General features: G+C 41.9%; 1 protein-coding gene across 1 annotated transcript in view; it reads right to left on the bottom strand.

Annotated features, from left to right (window-relative positions):
• CRTC1 (CREB regulated transcription coactivator 1) overlaps positions 1-10,678 on the bottom strand; it is a 22,304-nt gene extending 11,626 nt beyond the window's left edge. The window contains exons 1-8 of the mRNA XM_009995070.1: positions 10,661-10,678; positions 8,937-8,984; positions 5,875-6,012; positions 5,024-5,085; positions 4,111-4,205; positions 2,470-2,555; positions 2,041-2,084; positions 1,528-1,748 (exon numbers count right to left, since the gene is read on the bottom strand). Coding sequence (XP_009993372.1) covers positions 1,528-1,748; positions 2,041-2,084; positions 2,470-2,555; positions 4,111-4,205; positions 5,024-5,085; positions 5,875-6,012; positions 8,937-8,984; positions 10,661-10,678 — 712 coding nt within the window. The remainder of the gene's footprint in view (positions 1-1,527; positions 1,749-2,040; positions 2,085-2,469; positions 2,556-4,110; positions 4,206-5,023; positions 5,086-5,874; positions 6,013-8,936; positions 8,985-10,660) is intronic.
• Positions 10,679-14,944: the final 4,266 nt, after the last annotated feature.

Here is a 14,944-nt window from a genome sequence, read left to right on the forward strand (position 1 = left end):
CTGCTGAAGAGATGGAGGACACAGAGAGGCAAGGAGAGTTTGGAAAAAAACAGTTAAAAAAAAGACCAACCACTGACTATGATTAAACTGATTAACTCTCCCACTGATTAAACTATGGGACAGTCTCCAAAGAGGAACAGGAAAATCATCAATGAGTATATCACTGTTATTTGCTATGTCTTTGATGGATCAGGAAATGTTTTCAAAGCAATTCTATAGTTGCCAGTTTGGTTTTAGACCCTTTACTTTGCTCATCATGAGTAGGACAAAAAAATTGAGTGACCTAATCTGGCCTAGGTGGGTTTTTTTAATACACATTATATCTGTCTCTGCACAAACATTTAATTCTGTGACAGCCCATCTCTAGACCTTTGTGCAGTTCCTTTTGAGACCAGAAAGCTTGTCAAAGGATGCTGAGAGCTGCTGAGCCACCTGCCCTCAAATGGTTAAACCATCTTCTTGCTTCATTCTTAAATATAACTGCTCAGTCACAACACTGCATCAACCTGATTAGAATGGTTTCCTTTTCCCAACATACAAGAGGATTTTCAAGTGGGTAAGGGAATCCTGCCTACCACAGGAAATATACTTTATTTTTGGATACAGAATCTTATTTCTATTCTAGGAATCAACCAACTGCAATTGTCACTGACAATAAAGACATGCAACCCTCCTCACCACTACTCGAGTGAGACCCAGTGAAACTATTTAAAAAATAATCATCCTCAGCTTAGGCTTTTTGTCTATGAAGTTAAATTTAATCCTGAAATTATCAAGTGATCAGTATATTATCAATTGCCAGCGTAACAAATTATATTTGTGGTTCATTGTGGGGGGTTTTTTAAATATTGCCCAGTATTTAAATATTGATCAGGATTGTCCAAGTCCAAGAACCCCAACAAACAGAACTGACTCCTCGTGCTGAGCAGCTCAAACAGCAACAGGACTCAAGAAGATTCTTCCTCCCCAAATCCCTGCTATTTTATATAGCTTGAATATTCAGGATATTTTCAAAACTTAAGCAGTCAAAGCTTCCAGAAACTAGAATCTTGCAGAGGTTTCCACATTATTCTTGACTGGGCAAAGGAGAACATTTGCTTCAGCTGGAGCAAGCAATGTTCTCTGTCCAAGAGCCTTCCCACTGAAAAAAACCCTCATTCTAAAGGAATGAAAACAAAATGTCCACTTCAGATATTTCCATAGCACAAGTGTGGAATTACAAGGGAACCACACTTTGGTCTCTCCTGTAGTCTTCTACATAAACACAGTAAAACCCCCAAAAAAAGTAGATCTGGGCACCAAGAAGATAAGATTGAAAGCCAACCTGTAAGTCATATAACTAAATACAGCTTTCTTATTTTTTCCTACAGAAATGGCTCAACAAAACTGGTTTACAAAGAAATGCCAATCAACAGCAAAGTGCAGTTTCCCCTCAGACAAAACAGTAAGATGCAGCAACTTCTATCACTGGAAACAAGTGACATTATTATGAACAACATGTAAAAACACCTCAGGGTGTGATCTTACCCTGACTGGCAGTGCTGATGCCCAAGTGAGTCAGATTGGCAGCAAGATTCCCAGTGCTGTTGGAGCTGCTCAGGGCTGGGAATGTGGATTCCTCAGGATCTAATGGTGTTGGGAGGGGGGATGGGAAGTGGATGTTGGTCAGGTCTGGCAGGGAGCCACCTGTGTTATGTGTAGCAGGAATCAGTGTTGTAGTGTTTTCCTGGTCAGCTGATGGAAAGATGCTAAAGAAGGGAGAAAAAACAAAGAAACAAAACATAATTCCATTTAAATTTCAGCCTGACAGGTCTTCATAAAGTGTATTTTAAAAAGGAAGCTGCCTTATACTGAATTCTATCTTGTATTTCAGAACAATCCAGAGAGGTAACAGTCAAGGAGTCACTGAGGTTCTGGATTCTTGTATCTCCTGCAGTGTTACAGCCTCTAAGGGCTCCTCAGAAAACCCCAAAGCAAGGACATTCATTAGGCAACATTCTTTCTGAAAGACCTCAATGAAGAGAATTGCTCAAAACTTACTTGATTCCTGGAACTTCACATGATTTAGGTCTTGATGACCCAGTCTAAAATAGAAGGAAGACATTTTTTAAAGGCAAAGATATTGCTGCAGATTAATGCTTAGGATATATTTCAATGAATACATTTTATTGCATTTATTACATTTCTACAGAAGAGCTGCTCTTCTACACAGGAGCTCTGTGAAGCTCTTAGAAGAGATATGTCTTTTGGTTTTTGCTTTATTGGTCCAATAAGGCTTAAATTTAGAGCTTCTCCTGATATAATCAAATAAAGAGCATTTCTGATCTCATGTTTAGTGATTGCTAAAAATAGAATTTAATCTCTCATCTCTGCAAGTAGTTTGGTTTGGTTGACAATATTTAGAGCATTAGTTTACTTAAATATGTTTAGAAAATAAAATCTCTACACCTTGAAATGTGAGATTCCTACCTTTTTAGTGTCCCAGCCTTGCTTAGAGAGGGTTTTATCTGCCTCAGAGGTGGTTTCCTCCATTCCAGGGACTGTCAGCAATAAAACTAAAAAATGAGAACAAAAGGAATCAGATCATAATATTAAGTCTCTCAGGAAGAAGTTTTTAGATTGGAAGTTTAACCATATGAAAACTCTTAAGTAACCTCCTATCAATGAAGATGAAACAGTGGCACTCAGTTGTTATGAGATTAAATAGAATTTCAGTCTCTTCTGGTACTAATTTTTATTTTTTTTTAATTAGCAAGGAGACATTATCAGCTTCCAAAAAAAACCCCAAATAATATTTTTTAAAAATTGCCCTTAAATTTATTCTGCTTCTTCTGGAAGTGTATCTTGGGAGCTAGTTTTTCCTGTCTTCTGCATTTTCCACAAGTGAGATGTACACCTGCTACATCTCATGGGTGTCCAACAGGACAATTCCAGTGGGGAAAAATCAGGACCATCTCCCCACGACAGAGAAATGCTACAAAGTTGCTGCTTCTTCATATTCCAAGCACATTTGTTTGCTCAAAGCAGTCAAGTGTTTCATCATGCTAACAGCAAGGTGACAAAGAAACATGAAACAAAAAGCCCAGCCACAGAGGTGCATCAGCAGAAGCCATTCATGACAATAAGTTTATATTTATACAATACCGTTTAAGGTGATAATTATTTAATGTTTTACAGCTCTGGAACTGTATAAGAGTTGCAGTACAGTGCACATGCACCTGAGTGCTGTATGTTCACTCATTTCTGGTGGTTGTTTTAGGATTCAATTTCTACACACCAAAGTAAAGAGCCTTCCATGGATTTCTTGAGCTGACAGGGAAGAAGGGCCAGCAGAGGGCACCAGAATTGCTAGTGCTGGAGCTGCCCTGCTCCAGCCTCACTGGAACGTCAGTGCTGTTTGTAGGCACTGCCTCTGAGGGTTTGCTCACTACTGATTGCAACCCCATAAATAAAAGTAAGATGAAGCCTTGCTGCTTTCTGATATTGTATCACTGACCATGAAATAGAAGATTTAGGCTGGACACCACGAAGAAATTCCTTGCAGTGAGGGTGGTGAGACACTGGAACAGATTGCCCAGGGAAGCTGTGGCTGCCCCATCCCTGAGGGTGTTCATGGCCAGGCTGGATGAGGCTTGTGCAGCCTGGTCTGGTGGGAGGCCCCTGCTCAGAGCAAGGAGGTTGGAACCTGATGATCTTTAAGGTCCCTTCACACCCAAACCATTCCATGATTCTATGATTTAATGCCTGGGATCTCCACGCTTAGCTGGAAGTCACTACAGACTGCAAACCTCTGGTACCTCTGAGAGGACCTGAACCACAAGAGTCTCACAAGCCCAGATTACTTTTCCCCATAGCAGAAGGTTTTAGAATAACAGGAGATGCTGTTCAGGAAGATGTTCCATCTTAACTTACATCATTTTTTCTGGATTTCAGCAACCACAAGTCTCAGTAACCTATCAAGCTCTTTGAGCCATTTCCTCTGTAACTGAATCTAGAAAGTGTTCTGCTTACATGTATTTCTAGACACAGATCAACACTAAAACATGCAGATTATCTGAAGTACAATGCTTGAAATTGTACAAATATTTGTACTGGTTTTTCTCTCTTTACCTCTTTTCTGCTGCATGTCCTGTGACCCTCCTGAGAAGGATTCTTGTTGAGCTGGAGTCATAGTACTCTGGTGCAAGGCAGAATCAGAGTTTGTCCTGAAAGGAAAGCCAAAAAAATATTCTCATTGTCAGTTTCTCTAAATAAAAGAACACTTAAATCTCAGAGAAATGCAACCAACTCAGTAAAACCTCAACATTTCACATTAAACACCTGAAATCTATATGTGGCATGTACCAGGCACAATTTCCCTGTGAAACAATCAATTTTCAGGACAAATTAGTTCAAGTTTGAAGAGCAATTGTTTCAATAATGGGATCGAGAGGAATACAGGCTAAAGTGGTTGCTGCAGTTAGAAAATAATTTTACATGTCTTGTTAAGATTATGCATGATCAAATAATGACATTTTTTAGGTCTTTGAAAAGAAAGCATCCCTGTTTCATAGGGAGGGCAACTGACTGGTTCAGGATGCAGGGATATTGTGGAGCTGGGACATCCACAGACAGGACATCCCTCATGTCCTTTGCTTGGGAATGCAGGGCTCCCCCTTGGCACCTCCAAGGTCAGGAGCACGAGGGGCAGGAACAGGCAACTCCTTCCACTCCAGCACCTGCAAGGGCAGACTAACCCAGTCCCTGCTCACTGAGAAATACTCAGGTCTTTTACAACTCAACAGTTTTGGGCCGTGCCTTGGAACACCTGGCAACATTTACCCTTAGAAAGATGACACCAGCTGGCACACCTTCAGTTTAAGAATAAGCACAATAGAAGAAAACAATACATTTCTAAATTCAGGAGGGCATGGCAATTCAGATCACCAGCTGCTGTGGGGGAAAATACAGGACTCTGCTGCAGGTGAAAGTATCAGAGAACACAGTCCAAAGATGCACACACACATATGATTGCACCACTGACCTTCTCCAGCTTGTGTCAGAGGGTGGTGACAGGTACACGGTGCCATAGGGACAGCTGTCCACGTGATTCCCTCAGTTAAGGGCAAGAACACCATTCTCACTTAAGCAGGAGGCCTATATGAAATCTTTTCCTGAGGAATAATGCAAATTACCCTGTCAGAACCACTAAGCTCACAGGAGAAAGGCAAGCAGACCCCCTGTGGGGAAGACACTGACTTTAAAAGGACACTCAAACAATATGTTATCTGGAACGTTGCAATGTTTGGGAAACAGGACAAACATTCTCCTTTTCCCTTTCTGAGCATCCAGCTCTTCCCAAGAAGCCATCAACTCTCTGCTCTCCCACTCACACAGCCCCTTTAGCCTCATCAAGCCAGTTTGACTGTGGCACATTTTAAGCCTGTCAGAAATAATAAGCTAATTCATTTTCACAAATGGCAAGAAGAAACACCACTTGGCAAATGCTAAACTGATGAAACAACCTGTAATAAAATGCACAACCAACTGCAAAGAATTATCCTGGTTTCGATTGACTCGGTTTTGAAGGGAAACTCAGTTTCACCAAGACTGCCTTGCCTTTTCCATCAAAGGATCTCAATCCCTCTCAACTCCATGTGGATCATTATCCCCACTTAGAGGTGAAGAAATGGAGAAAGGGAAGTGCTTACTTTACAGAACAGCAGGTATTTATAGACTAGATCACAGTTGAGGAAAGGCAGATGACATTAACTGCACACAGATGGGGAGCCACTCTGCTGACAGGTGAGGAGGGGAAGGAGCAGGGTAAGAACTGAAAGCTCTGGTCTTATTGAAAGGCAGATGTTCTCTGCCAGCTCGTAAACCAAAGGATATTTGTCTTCCATGTTTATCCACAGAGAGAGGGCGTCGGTGCGGGGAGCCCAGGCGGTTCCTGTCACGATACACTCTGTCCACCAGCCCATGGTGCCGGGTTGTTCTGCTTGTGTCCAATCCTGATGACTGAAAAGGAGTCTGAGAGAGACACATGAAGTTACAAGCAGAAAAATACTGGCATGAGCAGCCTGCCCAGAGCCTATTCATGTCATGTGCAAGGTTGTATTATTCTAAGGAACAAAACTCCAGAAGATATGGACAAGTGTAACCATGTTCATTTTTCCTCCAGCAACATTTTTACTACAGCCACAGCCAGCAATTCCCAAGGCTATTTCTTCCAGACAGAGATTAGAGACAAGTGGAGGCAGACCATGCTAGACCTGCCCTCTCATAAATCAGCACTGCTCTCCAACCTTTGTATCTCTAAAATCCCACAGTGAGGGTGGCAGGGAGCCTCCTGACAACTGCTGTTGCCATTCCCTGGCTGTAGCATGCAGCGTGCATCCTGAAGGAACATGCTGACAACCAGAGCTTCAAATCCAAAGGCAGGAGATGCAGGGAGGAGATGCACAGTGAGCCTGACATTCACTGCCACACACTCTCTCTGAACTTCCCTTCACCCCCTCCTTTCAGCATCATGATTTTAAGGGGACACTGGTAGAATTAGAAGAAAAAGAAAAGCATTTTCCTTCCTCCTCTGTCTAAAAAAAGTTAACAGCATTCCATGTTTTTTAAGTGATTTTCATGTCGTTCAGGTTGGGAAGCAACCCTGGGTGGGGTCGACTCCACTTTGAACCTTGTCAGCATCTTGAGAACATTTACTTGTCAGTGAGTGATTTCAGAGAGTGGGGATGGCAGAGAAAGGACAAGGAAGATGAATTCCCAAGGCTAAACTGGAAATTTTCTCCTACAGTTTCAAAAGCCCTTCCCAGTGTTTACCTGCAGGGGGGGGAAAGGAAGTACAGAATAGCCAACCTCTGCTCATACTTCAGCAGCAATATATGGGGCTCTGGGGGAAAAAAAGCTGCACAGTTTTCCACTCCTTGCCAATGTGAACAGCTTTGCTGAGTCCCTCAACACCATCTGCTTGGAAATCCAAAATTTCCTCCTCCATTCAGGTGCTGCACGTGGCAAATGCACTGTCCTGTCTGCCAAGCCATGAAACCATCTGGCTCCCACATTCAAGAAAAAAAAAAACCAACACAACAAAAAGGACTAAAGTGTCCAGCTTTGGCTGTTTAAATGATTCTTTCTAAAAAGTTTTCAATTTATTTTAAAATGTTTTGTTTGTAATAACTTTTTAAAGAGCCCTTCTGCTATTTTAAACTCTTTTCTATTTAGCAAATATTGGTCTCCTCTCCCTCTCTGCACATACAACCTGTGTTGATATAAATGGATGCAAAGTGGCTGTGATGTTTATTTTCTCATTTCAGGGCCAACACTTTATATGCAGCAGAATATTGCTTAAGTCAACATGGGACTTGCAAGAGAGCACAGTGACTTTTTGCTGTACTCTCAGCTACTAAAATCATGGGGTTTTGCTTCAATTCCTCAGCAAGTATTGACTTCCTTATATGAAGACTTAGAAACCTCAAGTTGTAGCATCTCAGCTTTAAGCAATTTAAATTAAAACAGGTCAGTTTGAGCTCTGCTGCCAACACTAAACAACCATCTAGTTGCACACAGAACTGGGAATATTCCTCATTGCAAAACAACAACAGAAGATCTCAGACTCATCTCTGTACTGTTGTTACATCAATTCTACCCCAGAAGGCAGGAAAATTTGCAAGACATGCGTGTCTGGAAGGTCAACAGGAAAAGCAATTTCCTATGCCAGTGGTCTCAGCCACAGAGTTACTAAAAAAGAAGCCAGACTGAATTATACAGAATGCAGATCCCACCTGGAATTTAAAAGGAAGCCAGTGCTTACGAGTACACAGGCAAAAAGCTAAAGGCAAACAATTCTTTCTGAAGCTTTCCCTTTTCTTTTTTTTTTTTTTTTTTTGGCACAACTTCCACACAACAACACAACCAACATGTAACCTGAGTGCAAGGGTGGCACAAGGAAACACAGACCATGCCCTGTCACAGGGCTGCAGTTAACACAGCCAGGAATTTTTGGGTAATGCTGTTCTCTGGCTTTCCAGGAACAGAGATCCCAAGTGAATCCTTGTTTAGGGAAATCAAGAGAGAAGACAAACACTTGAGAAAATGGGTATGGCCTCCAGCAGGTCTGGCTTCTCTCAGCAGCCATCCTGTGAAGCTTACTCTGGACCAGGCAACCACTTCATGAAAATCCCCATCCCTGCAGGGCACGTGATGCTTAACTAGAGGAAACAACTGGGATTTAACAAAACAACCAAACAAACCAACCTACAAAAAAACGATCCAAGCATCAATTTTATTTGGAAAATGGAGAACCAGAACTGCTCTGCTTCCCTTAAAAACATTCAACTGTTTGAGATCAGAACCTAAACTCCAAAAAAAAACATTTTAAAGAAAAGCACCTAAATACAGACAGGAAGGAAAAAGCTCAGTGCTCTAAAGAAACAGTGTCCCTTTAAGACTGATCAAGACATTGAAATAAAAATGAGCAAGGTGGATGAGGGGGAAAGAGAGTGGTATCTGCTGCCAGTCTACATTTGGGTGCCCCATGTGGGTGCCAAGCAGCATTAGGGGCATCATTCTGCCTCTCCCGATGGAGCTCAACATGCAGGCTGAGTGCACATGCTCTGAGAGTGCTCCAACCACAGGCCAAGCCAGTGCCCAAGAAACCCCCCTCTGCATCAAATTAATCCCCCCAGAAATCATAAGTAACCACATGACAGACCACAGCAAGTCCAGGGAGTCTGTACAGGAATTATTATGCATGTTCCAAACTGGGATGCATGGCAAAACCTGTATGTATGTGACAGAGCAGAACTCCTTTGGAGCTGGCAAGGTGGCTCCAATCAATACTGTGCATCCCAGAGGAGGTAACATGTGCTAAAATACGTATCTACCTGGGCAAACAGGACACCAGTCCTAAATACGTATTTGCACAAACCTAAATACTTGTTTACCAAAGAGACAGGAACTGCTCCAAAGGCTTCAGCCAGAGCTCCGTTGTGCTGTAAATGCAAAGAACCAAGATTCTCAGACACTAAAGCTCCCACCAGAGACACCCAGACAGGCTCCACCTCACTGGCACAGCCCACAAGCAGCTTTTGGCAATTTCATGGTTTAGCTTAAAACTGAAAGACTTGGGAAGCATTCATTCCTGACACAAATATACAGGTTTATTTAGCTGCTTGTTACCATTTATTATCTGGAACAGTATAAACCTTGGATATATGTGTGTGTGCATGTGTGAAAAATATAAAAACCTAGATTTAGGTTAGACATCAGGAAGAAGTTCTTCACCATCAGGCTAGTAAGGTGCTGTAACAGGTTGCCCAGGGAAGCTGTGGCTGCCCCATTCCTGGGGGTGTTCAAGGGCAGGTTGTATGGGGCTTGGAGCAACCTGGACTGGTGGGAGGTGTCCCAGCTCAGAGCAAGGAGGTTGGAACCTGATGATTTTAAGGACAGTTTGTTTCCATATCCTCCTCTAGTCGCTCTTAAATTTTTGAATACTCACTCTCAAGTCCTCTGTTAGGTTCAGCACTAAAAGAGTCTATGTGGTAACTCAGTAACGGCCGTTGAGCACAAAAATACTGAATTATTATTGCTTAAAAAGAAAGGTAACTGAGAACCTTCTCAAAAAGAAACTAAAATCAAAATCTGTGGATCTTGAAAAGATCAGACACTTGGGGAATACTCCTGAGGACTTCACAGCAGCACAAACCTCTGCACTGTATTCCCTAAAGGGAAGCAGATTAAAACAGACACTTGCTTCTCCTCTTGCCCAAGATTCAAGCTTTTAACCTTCACCAACTGAGCTGTCTACATGTATTTCAAAAGGCAGAGGAGACATCAATAGTTTCTCTGTATTTATTAAGCTTCATCAGAAACCACAAACTGCAAAATTTCATCCTTACCACATCCTTGTGAGATAAAATGTAAATGTTACTACTCAAAAGAGGAAATTACTGCAAAAAAGTTGAGTATTTTGAGCACCCTAAATCAACCAACTATAGAAATGAGGAGTTCCCAAAGTATCCATCTCCTGTCCAAAGGTGCTCACCAGCAGTAACACATTCCCACACACACTGCTTTTCTGTCCATAGTCCATCACCTCTGGAGCCACAACAGCAAAACAACTTGTACATCCCTACATCCTTTGCAGCCAGACCAAGAAAAGTGACTATTCTGACATAGCTTGTGTCCCATTCCCTCTCCTCCTCTCCTGTAATCCAGGCATTACTCCCATGGAACATGCATAGTACCACAGGGTACCTTCTTCCACACCCCCATCTCCTGGCACCTCCCACATCACCTCGTATTATTTGCTTCCACTTACAGCACCTTCACCAAATATTTTATTCTAAATTTGGTACTGAACAAAGTGAATATTCCCTGTCAAAGAACTTGTACCACCTCTGTACAGTCCTGACACAACAGCATCACAACAAGGGACAGGAGAACTAATATCTAACCCTACATGTATGCAACACAAAAATATCCACACATCCATACACAACTTTGCTCCATTCCAAAAGAGCAACCCTGTTTAAAACAGCCTGATTTGCTGAGGCCACAGTTCTACATTCTGAACCAGCAGCTATCTCATACCCTCCTGAGAGGGAAAAACAAGCATGTAGGCACAGCATTAGTCAACAAAAAGAAAGAAACACCCTATTAAACTCACCTGGAAGGGCAGATCCATGGCACTGTTTCCAATCTGGTTCACATTTGGCAGTGACCCACCGTAGTACTGGCCACGACTCTGTCCCAGTTGCAAATATTGGGTTTTCTGCAGCTGTAACTACAAAAAAATGAGAAGAAAAGTGTAAGGGCAACTCATTTATTTTTCAACTGCTGTAACTGATTCAACTCAACACCATTTCCATCATCACCAAGAATGGATCCCACCTATAAACAGAGCGAATCCAGCTTCTCCAAGGGGACATCAGCCTCCACCAAGCCTGGTTGGCCAAGTGCCAGGTGAGGCCTGGAGTGATAGTTTGGAGCCATGGAAATAAAACCAACTCCATAGTCAGTGATGGGATTCAATTTCCAACAATTAACCACCACATGAAACCACATGCTTCTTATGCCACCTGCTATTCCAAAAACTGGGATGTTAAAACCCCTATGTTGGTCCCAAATGAACCAGCTGTTCTTGTGTGTGATACACAGATAAATCACCTTAATTCAGTATATTGAGTATACTGTTGAACCAAACATTCAGCCTTTCAGCAAACCAGCTAACAGAGGGGATGTGCCTTCCCACCAGTAGATAAATGTTCTTTCTTGCAGCAAGAAAAGCCCTTGAGGAAGGGTGGAGACACAGGTTTCCAAAGAAAACCCAACCAAAAAAAAACACCAGCAAAGAATTGCTTACTGAACAGGTATACATGAAAAGAAATGTGTCAGTCTGCACAGTTACAGTAAATGCTAGATGTCACTCTGCAGCTCTGGATGACACATCTCTTCTGAAATACCTTAGTCTGCTTTCCCACAGCTACACACATTTCTGTAAGAGACAAAGTTGTTCCTTTTCTACTCAAACATCAACATATTTTCGTTGTCACTTCTTTCGGAGGTCTCAACAGCTCAGTAATAAAAGCCACAATTTTGATTAATTTTCTGTTAGTGACATTCCATTTTTTCAGTTTAGGAGCACCAGTATTTCAAATAACTTCTCACACAATTCTGTAACATTCTCACAAAATACCCCTAGATTTAACAACACACTGCCACCAAAGCCCTCAGTATTACACTAATAAAACAGAATTTGCTATTATCTGAACACAACAAACCTGCTCCCAGGGATGCATCTTCTAAGGACTCAAGAAACTGTAATTACAGTGGCCAAGAAATGAGCTTACATAAGTTTTCCCTCCTCCCACAGCGGAGGAACATGTATTTTATACTCTGTGTTGCTCCTCACTAGATGTCTACTGGCTATTTTTGCACTCTTAAATGCAAGAGCATTCCTAGATTGGTAGCAAAGAATTGTTTAAAGACTAAATGTTCAGATCTTGGCCTAGATGCAGGTCGGTTGCTAAGGTACTGGAGTGTGTACATCAACAAATCTGGTTTAGTTTCATTTAAACAGACCCGAAAGGCTCTGCCTGGCTATGCCACAATTCTGAAGAGCAAAGTTTGGAGAAGTACTAGAAAACACAGCATCCCTAAAACTAGATGTTTACATGGGTTGGGTTTTCTTTACACTTTCTTCAAGCAAAGGAAATGGCAGGTGGAAATGAATGGCTCTGCCTCCACAACTTTACCACAAAGGCCCTGAGGTGAGTGAAGATGTTTTATTCCAGATGAGGGAAGAGCTGGCACCTTCTGTGCTGACCAGGCAATGGATTCAGAGTCCTCTGATCCAAGGGCAACACCAAGAGCAGGGATGCTGAGCGTGCTGACAGCACCAAGAGAGAAAAAGAACTGGCTTGCTTATATCACACCAACACTCAGGGATATATATATATTAAAATAATTCCAGAATAGAGGAGAGGAAACAACATCACCCCGAGGAAAATGGCGTACACATCCTTCTGATTTCAAAACTGTCCCTAGGAAAGCAACTCAAATACTCTTTACTCACAGAACTTCCCCAGGAGCCACCAATTTCCAAGAACACAAACAGCCAAAATTGTTATGCTTTAGCTGAGGGACTGAACGAATGCAAATCTTAAGAGAAGGTCTTCAAGATGAAACCTCTCTATGGACCAGGAGCTCTCAAAGGCCTCAACTATCCAAACAAGAAACCAGTCACGAAGCAGCTGATGGTCTTTTCTTTAACCAAAGGGCAGATAAATCCCCCCAGCCTGAAGACTTATAAAATATTCACAGTGCGTCGTGTCAAACGCTTCAAAAAGATCCCATCTTAAAAAAAGCAGGACAAGGCCTCTCAGCTTTTCCTTTGCAATCTTTGGACACACAATTCCAAATCCAGTGCTCTCTAAGCAATCCATGGAATTAGAGAAATGCTCAGCCCTGCTCTGGCTCCCTGAGTCACAGTCCCTCTCACTCCAAGCTGCAGATCCCTAAAAGCACAATATCAGAACTAGCTGTGCTTTTTGCCCAGCCCCTACATATGTTTTTGTTGTTAAAAAAAGGCTTGCTTGGGATTTGTGCCAAACATTGAAGTAACTATTTCAACAGGTGTTGGTTTCTTTTAAAGAATCTACTATAAGATACCCAGGGAAGGGGAGGGGGTTGCTTTATGGGTTTTGTTTTTTTTAATGTTTTGGCCTTCCCCAGCATATACCTACCTCAGAGCATAATGTAAGAGGGAGGTCACAACCATTTGTCTTTCCACTGCAGTTAAATGTGGAAATGAGGAAACACAAGAGATGGAGAACTCGAGCAGGTCTCAAAACCGAGCTTGTTAAATGGCTTTGCAGTACCATTAATTTCAGTAACGCTACCTTTGATAAACACTTCTGGAGATCCCTGCCAAAAATAAGAAAACTGATTGCTTGTTATTGCTATCATATATCACTACACCAGCAAGCTGAGCTGTGTTTGTTCCTCTCCTCAGCCTCCTGCCTTTTAGCAGCGAGTGGCCCCCAGACTACGTAGTTTAGAGGAGACCATCAACAACTGCCACTTGCAATCTGGGAAGATCAAGGGTAAGCAGAGCAGGCCCGTGTGCTGAGTGTCTCAAATCTCTAGCTTTTCAGCTGCTAAGGAAGCATTTTTAAATGCTGTGACACTAGACCTCACTGTCATTCCAACAGGATCTCAAGTCAGATCATTTCAAGCCTTTCAAAGCAGAAGATCAGCAAAATAACCTGCCAATGTCACTGTTGTGCTCTGAGGGAACTTGGGAGCCTGGAGTCATCCTGAGGAGATCTGTGCAGAGAGCAAAGCAGCACTGAAAATGAAAACAGACATTGTGGCTAAAATCAGCACTTCCTCCTCCTTCTGTGCAACCACCTTGTGAATTCAGTGCGTTGCACAACCTGGGGGTTGGGGATTGGGTTTGAAGGGGGGGGGGGCTGTGGGGTTTTATTTTAACAGATAAAAAAAAAAGCCTTTTCTTAATAGCAAAAAAATCCAAATTACTCTTAAAATGTTAACAAGTCTCATGACAAGTCCAGCTTTATCTCCTGGGGTTGGATTCAATTAGTGGCAACTTCCTTTCTTTACAAATTCAGATGGTGAAGTATGATAATGAATGACTTAGTGTTCACCAGATATATTAATCTCTTGAACCACCAAGACTCAGTGACTCTACATCACAGCTTTGCCATTTGTGTGTTATGTGGCCAAGATAATAGCTCCTTGACAGCTGAAAATATTGCTAAATATTCCAGCTCTTTCCTGAGAAAGCTTTTGGTAAGGAAAAAGCTTTTGTTTGTTAAACCACTTTATTTCTGCTTGGCGTTCTTGCTCAGAAGAAATGTTTCCCTAATGACAGATCCCAACTCAATCTGTCATTTTTCCCTCCACCAGCATTTCTCTTACGCTACTTAAAGAAAAAAATTAAGATTTTAAGTTAAAATCCAATTGAATCATTAAAAATCAAATATCTCTGCACGAGCAGTTTCTCTAGAATAGCTGAAAACATTCCCCAAATCAAAGGTGGACAGAATCTTGGTTTGCCAGATTTGAAGTGATGTTAAAAGCAATAAATTTCTGCAAAGGTGCAAGAGTAACAGTCTGAGAGGCAGCAACAGGATCTCTCCAACAAAGAGCAAAGGAATCGTTACCTTTCCATGTACTAATTAGGAATTTGTCAAGCAGTTACACTCTTAACTCAGCTCACAGTTGTGTAACATGACATGATCTTACTCTGGTTAATGGGGCTGGACACACATAGCTTTGGTAAGTAATCAAAAATATTAGCTTTAACACAATTACTGACTTGCTAACAACTGAACATTCTTTCATGTGAACCCACTTCTGTGAACTATCTCAATTATTCCACGTAATTTGGGTGAAAGTTTGCTGGATATACAGCTGTGTTTGTAGG

This window comes from Chaetura pelagica, unplaced genomic scaffold, assembly GCF_000747805.2.
Source record: "Chaetura pelagica isolate M959 unplaced genomic scaffold, ChaPel_1.0 scaffold463, whole genome shotgun sequence".
NCBI lineage: Eukaryota > Metazoa > Chordata > Aves > Apodiformes > Apodidae > Chaetura > Chaetura pelagica.